At 34.3% G+C, this 26,409-nt stretch overlaps 1 protein-coding gene across 1 annotated transcript in view; it reads left to right on the top strand.

Annotated features, from left to right (window-relative positions):
- The window catches only part of LOC145247943 (uncharacterized), a 211,300-nt gene that overhangs the window by 105,555 nt on the left and 79,336 nt on the right, over positions 1-26,409 (top strand). Inside the window, exon 2 of the mRNA XM_080109585.1 lies at positions 8,517-8,558. Within this exon, the coding sequence (XP_079965711.1) occupies positions 8,549-8,558 (10 nt within the window). The 5' untranslated portion in view covers positions 8,517-8,548. The remainder of the gene's footprint in view (positions 1-8,516; positions 8,559-26,409) is intronic.

Raw genomic sequence — 26,409 nt, 5'->3', positions numbered from 1 at the left:
CGATGGATACAGGAACATTATCGATAGTGGTTGTAAGTAGACGAGTTTTTGTCGTGAACGTTTTACAAGGGAAGGGACCAGAGATTGAAGCTCAGTCGAGCACCTACCAGGAAAATAACGAAAGAGCAGAGAAAGACTAGCAACATCTTAAATGTGAGAAAGAGGCTTTTACTGTGAATCTTTTGGGGGTTTTAGCTCTATTTTTGCAAAACCCAAGAACAAATAACAGAACGTCATAGGTGGCTTACGATTGTTTCAGAATCAGTGAACGCTGTTAAAAAAAGACCCTGAAAAGAAATAAAAATAAGGTCTTTTTTGAATTTAGAGTGGGGGATCATTTTTGAACAATGTCATCCGTCTCTGTCGGCTAGTTATTAGCAGATAAGTTGGTCAGTCTTCCTTCATCACTAAACACACTGCTTCACCGCCACCGGCAATATAGATATCTATGTTATATTTTATATACCAGAAACCGTTCTTGGGGAATCTACATATCTTGACAACCTTCAAGAACTGACCTTCACTTCTAGCTTAAAATGGAACGCATACACCAATCCTGTCGCCAATATCGCTGGAAAATCGGTTGGATCACTCTATCGCTCTGGTCCCCCCTCGCCAATCTTTCACGAAAAACACCCGTCTAGCTGAATCCACTGTGAAAAATTTCCCCCACTCTTTATCTGTGCCTAAATCAAAACGTGGATTTCATTAACAAAGCTTCTTTCTTAGAACTGCACGTCTGTGGAACTCTGTTCCGTCTGCCTGCTTCCCACCGGACTACAACTTGGATGTGTTCAAGTCCAACGTTAACAAATTCCTAATGAACCGCCCCCTTAAGTAAACACTTCATCAAATCTCCACACTAACGTAATGTACTTGCAATAACCCTTATCCCTGAGTGGCTTCCGGGCCTTGATAAGTGGTGATCACTGTGTAAAAAAAAAAAAAGGGTATCTCACTGCCGATGCAATCCTCTGCATAAGAGCCAAATACGCCCTAAAATGGAGTACTGTTGACACATCTAGGCAAGAGTTGCTCGGTGTGCCCTATTCAGCATCGATAGAGTTCAAAACCAGCTTCGAAATCTAGTAGGTGATGCTCTTTTCTCATCCCTGCAATCTCTTTCTCACAGAAGAGACTTCGTGAGCCTGTCTTTGCTCTATCGTTATTTTCATGGCAAGTGCTCGACTGAACGCGAATCTATGGCCCCCCTTGCCAAATTTTCACAAAAACACTCAACTAGCTACAACCACTATACATGATTTCCTCCATTGTCTATCTGTGCCTAAATCTAAACATAGATTCGCATGAACAAAGCTTTTTTTCACAGAACTGCTCATCTGTGGAACACTGTTGCTTTGGCCTACTTCCCGGTTGAATACAACATGGTAGCCTTCAAATCGATGTAAACAAGTTTTTTTGTTGAGCCGTCCCCATAAATAATCAAATTCTACCTAAATTACACCATTAACGATTACTACACTACCATCTTACATTCATTGGCCCTTATCCTCAAATAGCCTTCGGGCCTTGATAAGTGGTGACTCCCAAGTAAAACAAAGAGAGATGAGTTAGATTATGCAATGCAAGTAAATAGTTCAGTTTATACTTACGATCCCGTTTCTATTAATCCGATTTGGCAGTTTAGTTATTCAGGTTAGACAAGGGTCGAATTGTTGTTGCCATTTGTTTGCTTGTGTTTTTTTTTTGTTTGTTTGTTTGTTTTTTTGTTGTTGTTTTTTTTTAGGATTTGGTCGCCCAGACAGTTAGTGGGCGAAAGTAAGACATAAAGCTATTTGTTCAAATAAAGGATTGGCAAATATTTGAACACAACGCTCGTTCGTGCGTTTAATTATATAGATATAAATATGAACACTGCACGAGTTATCTTTCCTTGGTGTCTAAACTCTAAACCGCTCCCGAACAAAGAACGTTCTTAGTGTCGCCTTAAATTTGTACAGCTCCATTTGCAGTTATGTTTCCGCAACGCAATGTCTATCAGAAACGACTTATTGATTGATTTTGTTTGTTTGTTTGTTTGTTTGTTTCACGACTTCTCAAATCCTTAGGATCTATTTAATGTCGGAAAACAATGCGTATTTGGAACGATGTATATACTCTTGAACAAAGCGTGATAAAGTTTTAGGCGAAGTATAGATGCTTCTATGCTGACTTCTGTTCTTGGAATCTTTGCTTTATCAGTTATGTTTACTTTATGCACCTATACATTCTGCGATTTTTACTGACTATATGATATCGTACACACACACACACACACACACACACACACACATATATATATATATATATATATATATATATATATATATATATATACTAAGTGAAAGATGAGGAATAAAAGTCATATATAACTTTATTATATCATCAGAACAATAAGAAAAAGTTAAGGGGAAAATTAAGAAAAAAAAACTCTTTAGTCGATAGTATTTCGAATCTAAATGCTTCTCATCAACAGAGGAGAATGACTAGAATTATACAAAATGCAAATATAGTAAAACCTGGCTTAATGAAATTTACATATAAGATGAGAATGTAAACTAAGTCACTGCGGTGAGACGTGAAGCTTCCTCTCAGTGCATCGCGATGTATCCCCAACTAGAGCAGTCAATCAGTTAATTTGATTAAAAAATGGACGATTTTACCGATTTCGATAACAATAAAAATATGAAAATGTGAAACATTCGTTGATCATCATTCAATCTCGGGCAACGTCGGCCTTCTTGGTAGTATATATATATATATATATATATATTAATATATATATATATATATATATATATATATATTAGTCCTCGACATACAGTACTGTTACGCTGTATCACAGCTCATCAGTGCGGCTAGACAGGCAACCACCTCAAGCCAGGATCGAAACCGACCGCCCGTACGACAGGCAAGGCTTTGAACCATTACGCTAATCAGCAGCTGCTGTGCGGGTAGTGAATTAACGATGTTTTGACATTGTTCAAATGCCTAAGCTCGATTTGTTTACACAAAGAGCATCGCTTTATACGCTAATGGTATATCGTGTATCACTTCTCAATATGCTCAACTAAAGATAAAGAGCATTATAATCATCCACATGCAGTACTGTTTTGCTGTATCACAACTCATATATACCAGGTTAAATGTAATCAGGAGAGTACACCCATAAATTAAAACGAGGTTATTAAGAATGCTCAATAAAAAAAGAGGCAAATATAATATTTTTATTTATATAGACAAGTATTACACACTCGTTACACTAAACATACAAACGCTTCGGAGCTAATTAGTATATAAAAAAAAAAACAACTGTTCCTCATCAAGAAAAGAGAAATAAAGTTTTGGTTGTTTAATATACCAATTTGTTCCGAAACATTAGCATGTTTAGTGTAGCGAGTATGTAATACTTGTCTATATAAATAAAAATAATACACACGCGCATGCGCGCGCACATCAATAATGTTTTCTAACGAACAGACGTTCTATTAAATTCAATCTGGCGTATTCTTTTTTATCAATAGTCCAAATCAAAACCAATATGTCTTCTTCCCTGATGTATTAAGGTTCTTGTCCGGTGTAAGTCTGTTGTGAACTTCGAACAAAGCATTCTTTTGTTTCAATCTTTCCCACTCGCTGCAAGTGCACGAATAAAAATGAATGCCTATCCTTCATTACAAAAATATCTTTGACGCGTTCAGCTTTGAAATTTTTACTTCCGAAGCATGCATTTGATTTTTTTTTTTTCATCCGGCAAAAATACTTACGTCTTTGCGATTCCTCTCTTGAATATTAAAGAATTATTTTTAAAACACGACGTTGGGTTTCGACAGCCTTGTAACTCTCGCTTTGCTCATTTTGTCCTTTAGTCCTCACATTCTATGAGGTGGTGTTTATGGCAAAGAATACAGCGGCATCTTTCATATGTAATTTATATTGCTGAAAACGGGGTCGAATTCTGTTAATTCCACATATATCGTTAGATAGTTTTGGACCTTGAATTTGTGTTTCATTTTTTTTTTCATGCTTGTCTGGATATATATATATATATATATATATATATATATATATATATATATATATATATATATATATCCTCTCTCCCCTCCCTCCCTATATCCAGACATCTCCACCCACGCTTACCTGAATCTGCTACCCCCCCACACACACACACTACAATCGAATGCATTTTAACCTTCAAAACTTAAATATTCTCGATACCCGTCCCCCTCCTCCTTATTATCTCTTACCCCCCTTTTTTTCTCGTATTTCCTCTAAAATACTTCTTCCGAATGCTAACAACCATTTCTGTAAGGTCTGACGAGGCTGTTGGATCGTAAACATGGTCCAACATCCGAAACATATGTAACCAAACAGATAAAACGGAAATAAAAAATAAAACAACACACACACACACTAACACACACACACACATATATATATATATATATATATATATATATATATATATATATATATATATATATATATATATACTAGCATTAGTGCCCAGCGTTGCCCGGGTATTTGGAGGTGTATGTTGAGCAAAAAAAAAAAAAGCAGTCAATTTTTTTTAGCTTTGACCCCTGTTATCACTCCTTAAAAGTCATTGCTTTGGGCTCAAATTAAGTTACTAAGTTAGATCCGTGTGCAAGGAACATATATCTAAAATTTCAAGTGTTTACACCCAAAATTATCGGAGTAGTTTGGTAGAGTTCTCAAAGGTCAAATCGTTAAACTTTGACTCCTTAACAGCCAAATTTCTGGCCGAAAACCAATCACATAGATTTTCCCAAAACTCAGTACCCTGTATATCAAATTTCGAGTCTGTAGACATAAAATTGACAGCGTTATTGTGTAGGGAAATGTACACACACAGACACACAGACAGATACGCAGACACGTTCACTTTTATAGATATATATATGTGTGTGTGTGTGTGTGTGTGTGTGTGTGTGTGTGTGTGTGTGCGCACATGTTGGTTTGCGTGTGTGTATGCATATATGTGTGTGTGTGTGTGTGTGTGTGTATATATATATATATATGTCACACGAAAGACGCCCTTGTGTACCCTTGCCTCCGTGACTTGATGAGACAACCTGTGTGGTGTGTGGCAGGAAGTGCAAATCGACAGCAGGTCTGAGGAGGCATATGGTTGTCCACAGAGACACCATATCACAACGTGGTTCCGTTAACCCGGGCCAGATACTTGACTTTATGTGTCATTTTTGCTTCAGGCCATATAAGTCGCCTGCTGGTTTGAAGAGCCACCTTCGTGGCCATGTAAGATGAACTGGGGGATGGGGTTGGTGATGTTTTCTAGGGAGAGGGCAGGACTGCAATCATCTGCAAGGATGATGCAATCTTCATATATATATATATATATATATATATATATATATATATATAAAGCTGAATGTGTGTGTATGTGTGTGTGTGTCTGTCTGGTCACGAATAGGCTCCTATATGGTTGACTATTTTTAAAAAACTGATTACATATAATGATAAAGATGTATCGAGACACAGGAATGGGTATGTTTGATCTGGCAGAACAGTGGTTCATTAAAATTGTGAGGTCTGCGTACGCGCCTGGTCCACAAAGTATGAAAAAAAAAAAATTAAAAAAAAAAACGGTTACAAGGGTTTTTGATATAGATGTACATAAGAATACTTTGATAAGTATGATTTAACTTAAATAAGGATGCTATAATAAAATTGTGGGGTCTGCGTTCGTGCCTGGCCTCCATAGAATGAAAATAGGCACAAACTTTAATAAAGACTTTTCATATCTATCTGCGTAAGTATACTTTGTTAATTATGTTTCAGTTTAAAGAAATATGGTATAATAAAATTATGGGGTGCTCGTTCGCGCCTGACCTCCAAAGAATGGAAATATGTCACAAAGTGTAACAAGGTTTTTTAATATAGATCCACAGAATATTGTGATAAGTGTTTCAGTGTGAACAGGTATGGTATAATAAATTATGGGGTTTATCTATTTTATTTTTACTTTCAACATATTTTGCTTTGGTTTTGATACCCCCATATTCGAAGCTATCTCTTTACAATCCTTCCTAATCATAGCCTATCATACTTTCATAAATCAGAGTCCATTTTCTGTAGGCTGTTTTTGAACACAGTCAACGACGGGTACTTTTGCTAGTATATATATATATATATATATATATATATATATATATATATATATAAGGAACAAACCAAGTTACATGTCCATCAACGTTTCGTCTTTATTGTAAGATTTCTGAATAAATGAATTGAAGAAGGCTTACAATAAAGATGAAACGTTAATGGATATATAACTTCATTTGTTTCTTTTTCATTTCTATATCGTCAGAATACTATTTCTATTATTCTCATCAGATACATATATATATATATGGGCATATATACGTATATATGTATGTGTGTGTATATATATATGTGTGTGTATATATATATATGTATACGTGTATATATATATACATCAAAAACTGAAGAAAGATATACTTTGTCGGACTAATATTTATATTAATATAAAATAAGGTCTCAATCGATCAATTTGAAAGAAGAAAGGAAGAAAACGTCTCAAACTGGAAAGTTCAAAAAAAAAGAAGAAAGAAAATCGTATCAATATACACAGAAATAAAAAGGAAAAAATAAATAAACCGTCTTATTATGGAGACTGAGGCGATGATTTTTTTCCGAATTTATTTATCTGGTTTAATATTTGCTTTCTTCCTTCCCCTAAACGCTTGAAATGCTTTCGTCATTTCATTTCCTAACTTTGCGTGACAAGATTGATATTTATATAGATAAATAGTTTTGTACATTTTTTATATTTCGTTCTCTCTCTCTCCCTCTTCTCTCTCTCTCTCTCTCTCTCTCGCAATTTTTTTTCTTTTTTTGTGTGTCTTACTATATATTTTTTTCTATTCTTTCTCTCTTCCTCTCTCTTATTTCGTACTTTTTTCCTGTTTTGTTTTTCTTTCTTTTTCTCTTTCTATTCATTCTTTCTTTCTCTCTTACTTTTTTTTCTTCTTTTCCTGTTTTTTCTTTATTTCTCTTTTAGATTTTTTGTTTATTTCTTTCCATCTTTCTATTTTTCTTTTTTTTTCCTCTCTTTCTATTTTTCTTTCTTGTTTGGTCTTAAACACTGTTCACAATATAAAAGTGAAAAAGAAAAAAGAAAAAAGAAAGAGAGAAAGCGAAAACAAGAAAAAGAAAAATATCATGGAGAAAGAATCTTCTGGTTCTTTTTTCTTTCTTTCTCTTTTTCTTTCTTTCTTTCTTTTTCTTTTTGTTTTCCTCTTTCTATTTTTCTTTCATCCTTCTTTTTTCTTTTATTTCTCTCTTCATGTCTTTTCTCTCTCTCTCTCACTCTCTCTCTCTCTCTCTCTCTCTCTCTCTCTCCTTTTTCCTTTTTGTCTTTCCTTTTTCTCTCTGTTTTCTCTTTCTTCCCCTTTAACTCCGGATTAATTTGTCTTGCTTGTCTAATACTTTAAAACGATTCACAATATAAATTTAGGCCGTAGAAGACTTTTGTTTCATCACACACATCTCCTCTTCCCTGTTAGAAAATTGGTTGCGGGCTATGATTCCTAGGGTGGGAATTCGTATTAGTTTTAGCTTTTATTTATTATTTATTCACCTTCCTAAATATAGTTTCATCAATATAGTTTTGGTTGGTTGTTTGGTTGGTTTTTGTTTTACGGCATATCAACCCTTTTCGGGTTATTTAATGCCGAATCCAAAGATTTTGAAGAAAAAAGTTTTTAATAGAATATATTTGTTGTTTTCAAGTCGTTTTCTATTCAACCCATAGTTGGGACCCTAACAGGTACTACCACTCCGGGTCAGAGTGGACCTGGGAGCAATGGTAATTAAAGGGTGGCTCCACACTCCCCAAAGCCCACAAGCTGGGGCCTCACCACTGGATATAGTTTAAGGTCATATCCAGGACCCCCCATTGAGGGACTTTTACCCTCTGCAGGGGGGCAGTCGGCGTATTCTAATGCCCCACCGACAGGGCCATTCATCAATATAGTAAAAAAAAAAAAAATACCAAGCAGTAATCTGAATGTAACGTAGCGCAGACACACGTATGCAAATGCATGCGAAATTATGTCACCGGTTGGGGGAAAAATTTTTTAAATTAAATCACGTTAGAGACGGAGATAACGTTTGAGATCGCGTTAGAGAAGACGATAACGTTCGAGAAGACGATAAAGTGACGGACGTCACAGTGGTAATAAGAGGATGAGAAAATAAATGTTGTACAACAACAACAAAAAAGCGAGGTGAAGTTCTTTTCTAGTCTTTATCTGCTTTGCGACTGAGACAACAACGTGTGGGTTCCCGGACAACGTTACACTAATTCAACCCTGGACAACGTCGGTTCTTCCTGCTAGTTATTAATATTATTTACTATCTTGAATCATCAGCTGACGACCACTTGTATAGATAACCAATTAATTTTAGTTTCTGTCAATCTAATTCTTTTGTCTCTTCTCTTCCAGACGTGTCCTTTGCTCTTTGAGAAAGCCTCAAGATGGGACAAGGTAAGTATCAAGTGACAGCAAGCATCTTTCATTTTGTTATTAAAAGAAATTTATTCATCAGCTACTTCTCAGTTTGTGGCGTTAGTATATAGAACTCTATATATCAAATTATATAGGTATACTAGCAGGCCACTCGGCGTTGCCCGGTCGTAAAATACGGATAGATATTATATTCTAATTCATACTGAAAGTGTATGTGCATGTGAGTATTATGGGTTTTTTAAACAGTTAAATCTTTGTAAGTAAAAAAAAAAAAAAATACGCGAGCTGAAATCGAAACCAAAACCTAAATACAGTGAGTCAAGTACGATAACCATTAGGCCACTCTTACACAATATTTACAATGTGGTAAGAAAACTATTTATTCTTAACATAATGAATCTGTCATCTGAACCATTCACGCATGCGTATTCGTGGAACAGTTAGCAAACAGATAAAAATACGACGGCCCCCACGTACCAAATTTTAAATTTTTACACTTTAGCAGCCCGTTTTCCCGGATAAAATCTAATTACATTACATACTAAATTTTTTAACTAAAAAATTAAAAAACTAATAACTAAAAAAAAAAATAATAACCAAGAAATTAAAAAAATATAATTAAGAAATTATAAATAACTAAGAAATAATAAAATATAACTAAGAAATTAAAAAATAAAATTAGATTATCCAAAAAGTTGACGAAATAGCGTCTGTTTGGGGAATTTTTTTCTTTTTGTTTTTAACTTTTTTACGTCTTCGGGTCAGTTGGTTCTATAAGCAAGGTTATCTAAGCTTTCCGGTACTGGTCACCCATAAGAACAAACAAACAAAATAAAACGACGACTTTAATTCGCCGCGTGTGTGTCGATGGCGGTGGGTAGATAAGAACAACACGGTAAGACAGCTGGGTGTCGAGAAGTTGGAAGGGGGTGGGCGAAAATGCCATAGTCCAAAATGAAAAAAATAAAAAATAAAACTTACAAGTTTGAACTTGATCGTAAATCACTTTTTATTTTCTCTTTATCTATTTATTTTTTGTTCATTTTTCTTTTATGTGTTTGTTTGTTTTTTTCTTTTATGTGTTTGTTATTTTTTCTTTTATGTGTTTGTTTTTTTTCTTTTATGTGTTTTTTGTTTTATACGTTTCTGTCGGCGTTTAGTGTTTACTTTTATGACAATGGAAAAAATTACCCAACGAAAACAAAACCCCCCAAAATAACAATCAAATTTATAAAACTCGCTATGTCTGTCTGTCCCCCCCCCTTTTTTTTTTAAACTGTATCTCTACCGAAACGAAAAATTGCAGAAAACAACTCAACCAGTTGCATTTTTTGTATGGGTTTTCGTTTTCACCTATCAAAATAGTTGCTAAGGAGTCAAAATTGACAGAAATGAAAACTTGGCAAGCGTAAATCGGCTTAAACTGCTTTTTTACGCATGCGTTAATTTTTAGCTATTTATTATCCAATAATGGCTGACTCGTAACGTCTCAGGTTGAAGTGAAATAAATTTCAGTTTCGATTCTAGTTGATGGCACCCAAGTCATTTTTTTTTATTTATTACTTTTGAAATCACGATTATATATTTGGTACAACAATACAACATAATACGAAATTATCGATAGAGAATTGACTCTATTGTAATAAATACGAAATCTGCATAAAATAAAATATATTTAAGCATATTTTACGACCGGGCTATGCCGGACGCCTATTACTAGTCTCTGATAAGAACAATTGGAATTAAATTCCGTAAATTAAATTTTAAAACAATTTATTTTTCGACAAGAGGTACAAGGAAAATGAAATTCTTACCTTTTATTTTTATAAATGAATTTTTAATTTTAATTTAATTTTCTTTGTACTCCTTGTCGAAAACTAAAAGGTTAAATTTAATTTACAGAATTTAATGCTAATTGTCTTTATGCTATTGCTCTATCTTGAATATTGAGCTTTTTTCATCTAGTTGGGATGAATATTAATACTAATATTTATTCGTCCTCCGACAAAAGGAGGGTAGACCCGTAAATTCACCCATGTCCGTTCGTCCGTTCGTCTGTCCGCACTTTTCTCAATAACTAGGCCTTGGAATTTTTTGAAATTTTGCACAAACATTAAACATGATGTGAGTAAAAGTAACAGAACAGATTTTCCGGGAAACCTCCGGTTGTCCCCTTAGAGGTGACTTTCGGGTTAAAATGGTTAACATTGACACTCTTGTGCTTATTAAAAAAAAAACAATTGATGCCTTGCATTTTTATAAAACTTTCTGAAAAGTTTTAACTAACTGATTTCTATATAATTTTGTTTGTCTATACTTCGCGATAACTCTTGGGTGTGCCCCAGGGGCTCTTTTAGGGCTAATAAAAACAATCCATTTTTGGGACTATTTTACCATATTTGTCCAAAATTTTCTGTGTATGTCTATTTAGCAGTTTCGCATAGTGCTGAACTCAAAATTAAAAATGTTAAGGCCTTGGGGACTTTTGGGCTAAATTGGGGGGGGGCACATGATGGACTTAGTCATTTCTTTTTTTTTTTTTTTTTTTTTGCATGGTGCAGAACTCAAATTTACATATATTAAAGCCTAAAACTGCACCGGTTGTTCATTTTCACCAGGATTTAACGTCCCCTGGGGATTTTTGGGGCTAAATAGGGGTGGGGTGAAATTAGTCATTTTTTATGCCTTATTCACTGCGCATTTACGGGGGACCATGCATGCTTCACTTGTTTTATTTTTAAATTTACAAACTTATTTAATTTGTAAATTGAAATTATATTCTTTTCGTGTATGTTTATGGGAAAATATGCTTATTCAATTATATTCCCTTTTTTATTGATACCAGTCCTTTAATTTATAAAGCTCAATGAAACTACAGAGCATATAACAAATAACTGACAAAAGTCTATATTCCAAATTTCAAGATGTTGACCATCTTACCGTTTATTTCTTTAACTATGTTAAAATGCACAATTCTTGACAGCACTTGTTTCGTAGCGCAGAATTATGTATTTATCATGTCATTTTTTTTTTTAATTTATTCCGTCCTTAACTCGTCAGAAGAAAAATAACCTCTCAACTTTAAAGGAAAATAAGAGAATATGGGCGTCATTACAAGATCCGAAAATTAGAAAAAAAGTTGCAAAGATTTTTCAATTTCATTACGCCATTTTAGTTAAGGGCAGAATAAATTAAAAAACTGAGATAATGATTACCTGAATGATTTCTGTGCTACGAAACAGGTGCTGTCACTAATTGTGCATTTCAGGGTAATTAACAAAATAAACTGTATAATGGTCAACATCTTGGAATTTGGAATACAGACTTTTCTCATATATATATCAGCCCCTTTAAAAACATGTTTCTTATCGTTGAGCACTTTCAGTTTCAGTTGTAATAAAGTCGGTCCACTTTGCTAATATGCACAGATCATCATATAATGATAAGATCACTATGACTGATGCTAAAAGCATTTTAATAAAGAATAAATATTTAAATTTCAACTTGTATCTCTCATGGTTCGCGGTAGCCTAGTGGTTCGGATGCTTGCTAATGAAGCCAGACATGACTTCTGTTGCTGGGGTTCGAGTCTCTCGACTGGCGTTAATCGTGACACCCTGCACTGATGATTCCCGAAAGGATGAAACACTACTGTCTGTGGGTATTTAATAATTATTATAGTATATATATATATATATATATATATATATATATATATATATATATATATATATATATATATATTAGTGATGAGACGATTCCAATATTTTTCCCAATTCCGATACAATTAGCGATTCCGTACTAAATTCCCGATTACAATACAATTACCAATCCTGATTCCGATTCTTTATAAATCTCTAATTATTTAACTATAAGATTGTTATTTTCCCCGATTTTCGTAAAAATACATGTTAAATATACTTTTAGGATATTTTCCTAAAGGTGGAAAAACACTTGTAGATTTTAGTTTACTTGTACTTAAATGTCAATAAATATTTACTATTTGATTATTATTACCAGCAATGGAAGATTTTACTTTAAACAAAATCAAATAAAAAAAGACAACTGAAAGAATCGTTTTGGCATCAGAGAATAGGCACCAATTTTTCCGATTCTGATACTGATACCGATACCCCCAAATGTTCCGATTTTTACAATTCCCAATTTCGATCCTTTTTCTTTTATATAAAACTAGCGGGGGGTACCCAGTGTTGCCCGGATGTTTGGAGGTGTGTGTGTTAAAAAAAAAGTTTTAGTAGGAAGGTGGGATTGAACCCCGAAGCCTTGACGCAAAGGTGGAAACGAAAGGGGAAAAAGCCAGGCACCTAACCATCTCGGCCACGATGGAGAGGAACTGATAAGGGCGTTATATGAAGGTTTCTAAAGCAAAATAAACAGGTGCGAGGAAGTGGCGTGATATCTGACCTAGTTTTACGCTGCAAGCCAGATCATTCGCTTTTCGAAGATGCGGCAAGCTCGTAAAAGTCGGGCAAATTAAATACACACACGACTCCCGTTGTTAAGTCGTAGTTATTATGATTTAGACGCGATATAAAAAGTTTTAAGAAGGAGCGACCCCTCAGAGAATCATGGCGAAAAAAGCCTTTTGCAGACATACACAAAAAGCGAACATACATACATACACACACACACACACACACACACACACATTTTGCCTTTTATATATATGGACTAGCGCGGGTGGGGGTACTCGGCATTGCCCAGGTTTTTGTAGGTGTGTGTGTGTTGGGGGGGGGGTAAATCAGAACAAAAAGGAAACTTAACGATAGCGTTTTTAAAAAAAAAAAAGAGGGGGTTGGTGGCATGTGGGCTCGAAACGAGAGCCTTTAGGTCTATAGACTGAGTCCGAACACCTGCGCTACGGCGACAATGGTAGTGTAAGAGCGATTAAAGTGAGTCAAGTCAAAGAGGTTTGATTGACAGGTGGCCGCTTAATGAAGTCATCGAGGGAGCGTTACAATGACGGGGCAGTTTTTGGCGTTTGTTTACTTTGTTTCACTGCTGTGGCCGTTTTATTCCGGGGCAGTTTGGGCTTCCTCAAGATGATGGGAGGGGGAAAACCATTGGACGTTCCCGGCGATCGCGCTGGGAACGAAGCGACAAGCTTCGCATTAGTTTCGCTTTTATTATATGAAAAAGGCGAATCTACACGCGGCGATCAAAAAATGTTGAATATTTAGCTTTTGAAAGTCGGGCAAATTAAAAACACACGCGACCCCCGTTCATAGCTTGTAGATATTATGATTTTGACATTATATAAAAAGTTTTAAGAATGAGCGACGGCCTCGAGAAGCTGCCGAAAAAAAAATCCTTTTGCGGACAGACAGAAAAATGCACACACACATTTTCGCTTTTATATATATAGATTATAAGATTTCTCACACTTCTTGAGCTTCCGATGAGGATCGAGGTGGTAGAATAATATTTATATATGCATCTTTATTAGTCTGTCTGTCTGTCAGGCTGCCGTTCAAACTTTTTCTTGAAAACTACTGAGCCGATGAAATTTTCTATGGACCTTTGTGATGATTCGGTGCAAAGAACTAAGTATTATGGTATCCCTTCAATGCATAGTTAGATATTAATAGTGATTAGTATTTCATGCAAAAATGGGCACACATTTAACCATATTCAGCCATCAATTTGGCACAAAGCACTCATTCTAAGTCAATGGGCTATAACTTTTTGATCGTTTAAAACGGGCAAAAAGTATTCTATTATGTAAATCTCACCTGTCTATTTAAATATTTGTATGTATGTATGTCTCGCAAAAACTTTCGACAGAGGTGACGAATCCCGACAAGATCGGTATCATTTTGAAGCTCAACGTCTTGGACGACAAATATCGAAAAATTGGCCAAAAACATTAATTCCTTCGCCCTAACGTTTTGTACAAGGACGGATCAATTTTTTTCGCCGACATTTAAGCAGGTCATTGTCATTGTTAGATTGACTCCAATTAATTTCAAAGCTTTTGACTTCCGGTCGCGTCATGAAGATATCAGCTAAGACGTCAGATTTTCTTTCACTTTCTTGTTCGCCTTCGCGTCACGGGTTCGATCCTGCCTACCTACTACCACTTTTTTAACACCTCTCTTCACCCTGGCTGCTGCTGTTGTTTTGTTTACCTCCCCACGCTACTACCATTTTTTTTTAAACACCTCTGTCTCCACATTCACGGGTTCGAATCTGCCTGCCTACTACCAATGTTTTTTGGTTTTGCTCAACAAACACCTCCAAACATCCGGACAACGCTGGGTACCCGGGCTAGTGTATTAATAAAATGGAAACATTTTTTCCTCAGATACATTTCGACATTATAGGAAAGTTTTACGCTGATTTTTACGGACAATCTGAGTGTCGGCATTTTCGTTTTTAGTCAGCAAATTTCTCTTTTAATTGTTTCTATTACACATTCAGGTGAGAAGGGGGAGTATTATTTCAGTTTTGCAAAATTTATTTATTAGTGGGGTGGGGGCTCATTTTCTAAATTACTGACCACGAGACACCTTCAAAGCGCACTATAGAATTTAAAAATATATGTAACACGATGTAATTTAATATAGGTCAATATTATTTGTACTCACGGCGATGTTTGCTGTTGGGCAGACCAGCTAGAAAAGAGGGTTAATGGTTTCCGGTTTTGCGTTTTATATACTCTGTCACGTGATAGAGACCTGGCTTATGATTGGACAAGCCAGGCGGAAATTAATTTCAAATCTCGAAATTGTGAGATGTAGCTCTGCTTGTTAGTAAAGGCTGTCGGCTGCTACAGTTTTTATGATCGCGAAAATTGCAGGTGTGTAAAAAACACGGATGTACGCGGAACCAAAATGTTGCTTGTACAATCACTTAATATTTGTACCTATTTACTATGCCTCCCCACGGGACAGAGTTAGACACCAGGGTCGTTTTTTAACGTGGAGAAAAGGTACAAAAATAAAAATTGTCTCAGTCGTGAAGGATTTCTCCTCCGCCGAAAAAGAACAAGAAATAGAAGTGCAGCATCTGAAGAACAGATACTACACTTTGATACACTTTGTTCATGGAATCTACATTTAGGTTTAGGCACAGCTAAAGAGTGGGGTGTGGGGGATTATTGTAGTGGTTTCAGTTAAACGAGTGTTTTTCGTGAAAGTTTGGCGACCGTAAATTGAAGCTTAGACGAACACAATTGTATATAATACATATATAGTAATATGTAGCAATAATAATTAGTAATAAACAGTGATATTTATAACTTGAAAGTAAATATGTTTAAGGCTCCCGAAATTCATATTAGAACTGACCGCAAGGGCCCGTAACACATTTGTTTGAGCACTTGGAAAAATCAATTGTAAAAGTGATATTCACTTGAAAGTTCAATTCTTAGTGTGGGCAACCGAAAAATACACGTGCTTTCAAATATATATAAACAGATGGACAGAGCCTCATATAGGAATGTGTGGATGAACCTAATAAACTGCGTACTTAACTGGCATAGACAAAAAGAGTCTATAACTTCCCAAGCAGCGCCTCTCTCTGCATGCGGTACGTTAATTATCTGTCGCCTGGAAAGGCTGTAGACTTTTTACTCAGTTTAGCGGTCATGGGCGGCAAGGGATAGTCCATGTTAAGTCCAAGTGTGTGTGTTTGTGTGTGTGTGATTGTTTGCGTTTGTGTGTGTGTGATTGTTTGCGTTTGTGTATGTATGTTTGAATGTTCGTGTAGGTGTGTGTGTGTCTTAATGTGTATGTGTATATTTGTGTGTGTTTTGTTGTGCGTTTGTGTGTGCTTGTGAGTGTACTTGTGTGTTTGTGTGTGTATACTTGTATGCGTTTGTATGTGCGTTTCTGTGTGCACTTGTGTGTGTGTGTGTGTGTGTGTGTGTGTGTGTGTGTGTGTGTGTGTGTGTGTGTGTGTGTGTTGGTTTATGTGCTTGTATGGTGCTCGGAAACCCCGTCACGGAAAGATCGTCTATGGAAAACTTGTCCATGGAAAACTCGTCCATTTTTGCTAGGTAGGAAAACTGGGCCATTGTTGAAAAAAACATCGACTGAAAACATTATATGACCGTTCTTGAATGAGATATTTTTAAAGGGGACTACACACCGCATAATACTTTTTAAAGATATTTTTGCTTGTTTATTGTTTTAAAAAATATATAATTGTTTTTTCTAAGTGTTCGTTTTCAAGCTAGCTTTGTAAGCTTTTAGTGGTTTAACTTATTTTAAAGCGTTTATCAGCTAAAGAAAAATAAGTAGTGCTGAGTGTCGCTTTAGAAAAAAAAAAGAAAATTATCCGACATGAGAGGATGATCACATCTTGGGAGTCTCAATAAACGCTCATAAATAGAAAATTAAAGAAAATACTGAGGTAGCTATAGTTTTAAAAAGCCCACACCCTCCAAAAGAAAATAAAGTTTTTTTGTTTGTTTTTTTTAGGGAGAGAGCTTTTTAAAAACTATATCTCTCTCAAAAACAAAACAATAAACAACAACACCAAAAAATGAAATTAAAAAGATTTTGAATAACGGAAATGCAGTTTTTGGTAAAATTGATAAATAAATTTCTTTATCTTTATTGGTTATTTTTTGTTAATGATTTAACAATTTTGAAGTAAAAATAAAAAATAAAATTGACTATACGATAAATTTTCAAAACATCCTTTTTCCCGCAAAAAATATTTCGCTTTTTATTTACAGTTAATTAAGGTTTTTATATTTCCAGTGTTTAGGCATTACATTTCTTATTTATAGCGATATTTTTTTAATACCCTCCCCCCCCCCCAAAAAAAAAGAAAAAACAGGAGGATTCTTCTCTGAAATTTTCCGGTAGTTTTAGTTTTGTTTTTGTTTTTGTTTTTGTTTTTAATTCTATTAATCTTCTTTCTTTCTTTCTTTCTTTCTTTCACTAATACCAAATAACATTGTTAAAAAATATTTTTAAAAAAATAGCTCTCGTTATTAAAGAATCGTTTTAATTTCAGTTTTTTGTAGTTTATTGTTTTCTTTTGGAGAGATATATAGTTTTAAAAAGCTTCCCTCTTCCTAAATAATATTCAAAAATATTAAAATTTATTTTCTTTTGAAGGGGGCTCTATTTAAAACTAAAGCTACCTAAGTATTTTCTTTATTTTTTTTTTATTTCTGAGCGATTATCGAGACTCCCAAGATATGATCCTCTCATGTCGGACATTTTCTTGTTCTAAACTAACGCTCGAGACTACTAGTTTTTTTTAACTAAATAAACGCTTTAAAATAAGTTAAACCACTAAAAACTTACCAAGCTAGGTGCAAAACGACCGCTTAGAAAAATCAATTTTATTTTTTAAAACGACAGTAAATAAGTATTTTTTTTAATTATATGGTGTATTCTCTTTTAAAAACAATATCTCCTTCAAGAACGGCCATAAAATGTGGTTTTATTCGATATTTATTCAATACTGGCCCAATATTCATACCTAACAAAAATGGACGACTTCTCCATGGACGAGTCTTCCGTGAACGAGTTTTCCATAGACGAGTTTACCGTGAACGAGTCTTGCTAAATTCGTCTGTATATGTGTGTGTTTATAATACTATTTAAGACGTGGTTATAGAGAGACATAAGTGCAAAATGAAACAAAGAAAACGAATCAGTTACGCGGACGGACCTGCACAGACATCCTTGACTTAATCAGTAAATACAGTGTGGAACGATAAAATTATCGCCCTAAAGGAAACAATACTGCAGCTTCATATTAAAACTTTTATTGAAAAAATCAATCCAGGTAATTTGATTATGTAGTATGGCTGACATCTAAAGAATGAGGCCGCCTTCAGTCTCAATCACCGCCTCGATACGGGTCCGGAACTAGGAGCATGCCTTTTTCACAAGCGCTGGCTTTGATGTTGAGGGAGTTCATGTTAGTGATGTTTTCGGCGCATAACCAAACTAAGTAGTTCAGAGGGTTCAAGTTAGGAAGGGGGGGGTCAGTGAGAGAAGGTTATAAAGTTGTAGCACTCTTTCTGAAGCCAAGCCTGGGTCTCTTTGGACTTGTGGGCCAGTGCCGAGTCCTGCTGCCACACCCAGCTTTGCCAACGATTACCTGATTACACCAGGGGATCACCACACTCTTCAGCACATCCAGGTACACCTTGGTGTTGATTCTCAAGCCAGCTTCGAAGATGTGAGGTGGCATGATGTGGCCCTCACTTGAAACTACACCAAAAACAATAACTGTGGCCGGAAACTTTGTTTTCATCACCCTGGGCTCGTCCTTGTTATTCATGGCAATCTAGCGATGCATTTTGAGGGTGCTGGTAATGGTCCTGTAGTCATAACTTGGATCGGTAGACAGTATGAGTTTTACAGCAGCGCATGTCCAATCTCGCTCGTTGAACATTGTGTCACTTTCAGACATGATAGAAGGCTCCTATCGCTCTTGGGATTTGTACACAATTGGCCAATTAGTAGATGGTTTGCAACAAATAAAAAAAACCGGTTTTCATCAAACGGAAATTGAATCATGTCGTCTTTTCTATGGCGCCAATTTCATCGTTTCACCCTGTACGCTAGATCACTCCAAACTGGAAAAATATTTATTTCGGGAATGTAACTAATGAATAATTATTATGAAATTAGTAGAAAATTATCCTTTCTTAATTCGGATTGCTGGTAGTAACTATTTCACCGTGCGCCATAGCGTGAAAATTAGCCTCCGTTATTAGAGGCGGCAATCAGTAATTCAGACCTGGTTCCCGCCATTAATGTGGAAAAAAAAAAATTGTAAGATACGTTATTCTATTTGTGCGATTCGCAATGAAAGTGCTTAAGCATGAGACCAACAGCGGCGTGCAGACTTTGATACTCATTTTTAACCCAATTATATGAAACTAAATTAAACTAAATACAACCAACATTGCGACCCCCCCCTTACGTTTAAAAGTTGTGCCCCAAAATTCATAATAATCAGTTAATAGCTGATTATCCGGGTGTGTGTGTGTGTGTGTGTGTGTGTGTGTGTGTGTGTGTGTGTGTGTGTGTGTGTGTGTAACGTTGTTCGAGAACCAACACATTGTAACCTCGGTCACAAAGCAGACAAAGACTAGAAAAGTACTTCAACTCGCTTTTTTTCTTTTCTTTTTTTTTTCACAGCGACATTTAACGTCAGCCACATCTCTAACGTGATCCTCTTCTCTAACGTACTCTCTCTTCCTTTTTATAGTCCTTTTCCATACAGCGACGTCATTTCGCATTTCGTACGCATTTGCATATGCACGACCGAGCTCTGTTACATATATTCATTTCTGCAACAACAACAACAACAAAAAAGGTTTGACGCAAACAGTAATGAATTATAGACGAGGCGGTCAATGGAATTCAACCAGGAAAGTGAAACCCCCAAATGATTATCTTCAGTCGGTGGTTTATAAACGTCAACCACTACTGAACAAGCTGATGGCAGTTAACGTATGCTTTTTGAATGACGTGCGTTAGGTGTTTCATTTTACTTCATCGAAGTTCTCGGAAATCAAACGACCCCTTCTTAGGGGCTAACACATGGTTTCTGTATGAGATACATAGTCGAATACTCCATTAAACTTCGACTTTACCTCTAAAACACCGAGTTAGTAAAGAAATTGGGAACATATTTTTCCTATCCCCAATTGACCATTTAAATGTTATAGTACATCTTTTTTGATTGGTCTTACTGGATTCCAGGATAAGAATTTATCTTGTCTGGTGGAGTATCCAACTTCGTGCTGTTACTTGAGGTAAAATCACTTGGAGAAGGTACACCATTCCTCGTAAAAGCCATAGCGAGGAAATCTTATTTGGATTGCGAATACTATGTGATTTTGAATATTTAGTCAGGGTTTACTTCTATGGAAAAGTATCCTCGTGCCAGGTTGGCCTGACAAACTCCGTTACTGAGAGACTTTAAGATATACACTCAGAGATGGTGTCTAGTAAGCATTACAATCTGTGTTATTATGGAATAACTGAATGAAGGAATAGGATAATATGGCAAACTATTTGGAGATGTGTGTGTGTGTGTGTATATATATATATATATATATATATATATATATATATATATATATATATATATATATATATATCCTATTTCTTCATTCTCATTCCACATCTAAATGTTATTAAACCAGCCTTTTATTCTATATTTGCATTTTGTGTCATTCTGTCCCGTCTCCTCTTCTGATGAGAAGCATTTAGCTTCGAAATGCCATGGCCTAAAGAGTTTTTTCTTAATTTTTCCCTTAACATTTCCTTGTTGTTCTGATGATGTAATAAAGTTATACATGACTTTTATTCCTCATCTTTCATTTTTGTTTTATTGTTTGCTCCGCTTAATAGTGTTGAGGTTTTCTTACCTTAATAAGTTTTGCTTTGATAAAGATGTGTGTGTGTGTGTGTGTGTGTGTGTGTGTGTGTGTGTGTGTGTAATTCATCCGGTACATGATGTTGAAATTCACTGTTTACATCGAATTAATTAATTAGACGAATGAATAGATCGATAATCCAGAACATCATAATAATAATAATAATGTTAGGTTTTTACTTATTTGAAGTATGTATGTGTACGAAAGAGATGTGGAGATGGGATTAAAGAGGATTAAAAAATAAATGCAAAGAAGAAAATAAAAGGAGAATAAGAAAGATAATTATTCATATATAAATAAATATGTGCATATATATATATGTATATATATATGTATGTATATATATATATGTATATATATATATATATATATATATATATATATATATATATATATATATATATATAAGAGCAATCAGTTACTAAAACATGTTAAAAAGCTCTTTGAAAAAGAGTTAAAAACATTTAATCTGAAAAGGAAACACTTGATAAGAGGATAGTCCTTAATCCGCGGAGTTTCGAAGAAATATTTTCCTTCTCATCAGAGGGTAGGAATTAGCAAAATGCGGGATCGGATTTTGCATACAAAAGTATTTGATGAAACTGCAAGTAAATCAACGATCTTACTTGATAACAAAAAGTGAAGCAGAGGGAATATGGTGAAGAAAAAGGTGATTTCACGTGAATGGATAGTCAGGTGAAAGTAACGTATCCAATGACGGTAAAATCCAAAAATGTAAATCCAAGAAGGTTAATTAAATTTCCATTCGCACAAGTAAAATCCAAGGAAATCCCGTAATTGGAAGATGGCCCAAAATAATCCAAAAGGTTGAAATCCGTGGAATAATTCACAAATATGTACAAGGAAAAGTAGAAAATATTCCAATAATATTAATAAAATAAAAATAAGATATGCGTTTAACACGGCTGCCGAGACAAGGTGTCATTAAGAAAAATCAATGAAGAAGAAGAGAAAAAGATTAAATGGTGATAGAATTAAATATAAAATAGAAAAACAAATGTCAAAATGACCCAGAAAAGATGACGTTAAAAGGCACGAAAAATATGGGGCAAAAAAGAGACCAACTGAAATGTACAGGTTATTACTTAAGAAAATATCAACAAGAGTTATTAAAAGACACTAAATGGAAAAAATAAGTAAATTAATTAATAAATAAATAAATATAAAAATAAATAAAAAAATAAAAAATGAAATATAAAATAAAAAAATTTTAAAAATTTAAGAGGAGAGGATGGCCGGTATCTGCAATTTTCGGATAAAGTAAGTATGTAAGTAAATGCATATAGTAAAATATAAGTAAATATACATACAGGATATGAATGTGTAGGTAGATTGATATTTTATTATATATATATATATATATATATATATATATATATATATATATATATATATATATATATATATATAAGGAGAGAGAGAGAGAGAGTGAGAGAGGCATGCTACAAAAACGGATAGAAAAAGGTAAAGAGAAAGACACACATAGAAGAAGAGAAAGAAAGAAAGAAAGAATGAAAGAAATAATAAATGAAAGAAAGAAAGAAGGCAAAAATCAAAGAACGAAAGAAAGACAAAAAACATGAAAAGGTTTTTTGTTTAATTTTTTCAGTATTTCAAGTATGCGAACGATTAAAGATTGTTGTGAATTTGCAAAATGAAAAAACCTTTTGCTCGACCTGGGATTTTTTTTAAATCTGAAAAAAATATTCATAGCAGACAATCTTTAATAGTTCGCATACTTGAAATACTTTAACTAAATATTTTGTAATAAGTATTTATGCCTTAACTCAGTCGAAACCATATGCAACTCCCTGGAGTATTTTTTTGTCTGGAAAAAAAATCTCAGAAAGTCGGTTTATTGAAGGTTCCCATAATCTACCGATCCTTAGAATAATTGTGAACCATAATTCTAGAAAAGCCTTATTTTTTGGAAACTTTCAATTTTGGGGTAAATTAATGGCGATGAAAGAAAAAATAATTAACCATTCATTTGATTTTCCTTCATTCTGCATTCATTCTGTCTATCTGTCTGTCTCTCTCTCTCTCTCTCTCTCTCTCTCTCTCTCTCTCTCTCTCTCTCTCTTACACACACACACACACATTATATATATATTATATATATATGCAGGTACGTGCAGAGAAAGGTGATAAGGTAGCCCAACTACCCGCCCCTTTTACTCCTGTTTTAAAGTGCCCTTTGCAGAGGAATGTATTATATGCCTGTGTCCCACCGAGACACCGTTTTCTTTTCACATGCCCTGAAAAAGTTCTTAGCGCGTCACTGCATAAATGGAAATTCTGAATCAAATCATATAGAAGTACAACAAAATTTATTGTTTGAGCAAAGGAGTACAAATAATTATTAAAGTTTTTTCCGTAATCCATAGATTTTCAACGAATGGCTCATCTTATTGGAGGACATGCTAATAGCAAAATCTGAACAGGAGCTACTCTAAGACTCTATCCTGCCTTGAGTTCAAAACAGACTTTGTTATCTAGTAGGCGATGCCTTTTCGCTTCGAAGAGACGTTACGAGCCTGTCCCTACTCTATTAATTTATTTTTTATTTCGGACTATTATTCTCATCTTTATTAGTTGTTGTTTTTTATCTTTTTATTGGGTTTGTTTATTCCCAACGTTTCGGCAAACTATTCCTCTGGCCTTCGTCAGGTGGTAACCGCGGCGGATAGGAACTTCGAATCTCCTAACTTCATTCTCAGCCATCACTGCCATCCGTAGTTGTTGTCGTCTCACCACATTTTGGCCATTTAACCTCTGGCACGCTTTGGGTGGGATTGAAACTGCTATCTTCAGAATAAATTAATATATAATGCTTATCTCAAAAATGAATTCCAATTAAGGAATAATATATATGTCTGTCCCTACTCTATCGCTATTTTCATGGCAAGTGTTTGACTGAGCTCCAATCTATAGCCCACCCTCGCCAATCTTTCACAAAAAACTCCTCGTCTAGCCAAAATCACTATCAATAAATTCCCTCACTCACTCTCCATAGGTGTCTATGCCTAAACATGGATTCCATGATGAAAGCTTGCTTGTGGAACTCTGTTGCGCTCGTCTTCTTTCCAGTTGACTACAATACTGTTGTCTTCAACACGTTGATATTGAACCGTCAACAAGTTGATATTGAACTGTCCTCGTAAATAATCTAATTATACCAAATTACCACTAAAAACGATTGTTATGCAAACTAACCCAATGACCACAATACACATATTAATCCTTATTCCTGAGTGGCCTCCAGGCCTTTATATGTGGTAACCCCTTTGTAAAAAAAAAAAGGATAATTATAAATTTGGCTTAGTAGCACATAAATTGAAAATTAAATTTGAAATGATGTGTAAAAAAAACTTCATGGTTGATGAATGAGGATAAAAGAACAGTTGTAAAATTCAACAAATAATGGTATATTCCAGAAATATATATATATATATATATATATATATATATATATATATATATATATTAAATTGTGATTCAATCAATCTCAAAAAACTTGTAGATCCAGATTGCGTGGTATACAACTTGGATCTTATTACTCAACTGCTGTAAAAAAAAAAAAAAAAAAAAAAACGCCCACCATGGATTTTACCACGCAATCTGGATCTACAATTTTCATATCCTTTTCTTCAAATCCTCTTGCTACAGGACTTCTGATTAATTAATTATTTCGACTTTGACCTTCCATGTCTCACTGACTTGAGTAAATAGGGCACATACCTTTATAAATATTTGCTAATATTTTCTCTCCTCTGATGAGATGGTAGACATCGAAACCCTATAAGGTTAAGGAGATAAATTTTCTAAAGTATTCTTTGTCTTGCTTAGAATAATAAAGATCTTTGATATGAAACTCAAACACTTCATTTCAATAAGGGTTTTTTGAAATTCATTTAATCACGATTTCATTTATTTGCTCTATCTTGCAATTCTTATGTAGATGGGGTAATACTTATAAAATATTACCGCCAGTAATATTTTGTAAATCTTATAATCACAAGTTTCCATCCCAACTGATTGTTAAACTAAAATTATTCTGAAGTATATATATATATATATATATATATATATATATATATATATATATATATATATATATATATATATATATATATATATATATATATATATTGTTATACCAGCCTTCCTGGAACAGAGGAATTTACACCGATTAGCACTATAAATAGCGCTAGTAATTTCACCACCGGTGAGAGATGCGACTGCACTTCAACTGCTAGCCGAGTGCCCAGCAGATATACACGCTTTCCTATCTTTGTACATTATTGTTAATACACTTGTTCCTTAACCGAGTCTTGACTTGATTGTTCTTATTTTCACTGTTGTTCCACGACACAACATATATATATATATATATATATATATATATATATATATATATATATATATATATATATATATATATATACAGGTGAGTTTATTCTAGTGAATTAAACGCGCCCCTAGATACCAACCTGGAAATTTCTAAGATTAAAATACCATTAAAATATGATTATATATATATAGTCATCCACATAGAGTACTGTTACGCAACTCATCGGTGCGGCTAGACAGGCAACTACCTCAAGCCAGGATTGAAGGATTGATATGTGAGTCGTGAATTAACGATGTTTTGACATCGTCCGAACTACCTAAGCTCGATTTGTTTACCCAAAGAGCATCGCTTTATACGCTAATGGTAATTCGTGTATCACTTCTCAATATGCTCAACTCAATATGAGGAGCATTATATATATATATATATATATATATATATATATATATATATATATATATATATATATATATATATAGGAGCAAACAGTTAATAAAATATGTTAAAAAACACTTTGAAAAAGAGTTAAAACCATATTTAATCTGAAAAGGAAACACTTGATAAGTGGACAGTCCTTAATCCGCGGAGTTTCGAAGAAATACTTTCCTTCTCATCAGAGGGTAGGAATTAGCAAAACGCGGGATCGGATTTTGCATACAAAAGTATTTGATGAAACAACAAGTATGTCAAAGATCTTACTTGATAACACAAAAATTAAGCAGAGGGAATATAGTGAAGAAAAAGGTGATTACACGTGAATGGATAGTCTGGTGAAAGATAGATAATCCAATGACGGTAAAATCCAAAAATATAACTTAAAGAAAGTTAATTGAATTTCCATTTGCACAAGTAAAATCCAAGGAAATCCTGTAATTGGAAGATGGTCCAAAATAATCCAAAGGCCGAAATCCATGGAATAATTCAACAAATATGTACAAGGAAAAAGGGGAAAAATTAAATGGTGATAGAATTAAATATAAAATAGAAAAAACAAATGTCAAAATGACCCAGACAGGAAATGTTAAAAAAAAAAAAATTTTATAGGGCAAAATAATATAGGTCAACTGAAATATACAGTTTATTACTTAAGAAAATATCAGCAAGAGTTG

This window comes from Euprymna scolopes, chromosome 26, assembly GCF_053919585.1.
Source record: "Euprymna scolopes isolate OS-2025 chromosome 26, ASM5391958v1, whole genome shotgun sequence".
NCBI lineage: Eukaryota > Metazoa > Mollusca > Cephalopoda > Sepiida > Sepiolidae > Euprymna > Euprymna scolopes.
The sequence above is the reverse complement of the archived record's forward strand: the minus strand, read 5'-3'. Positions and strand labels throughout refer to the sequence as shown.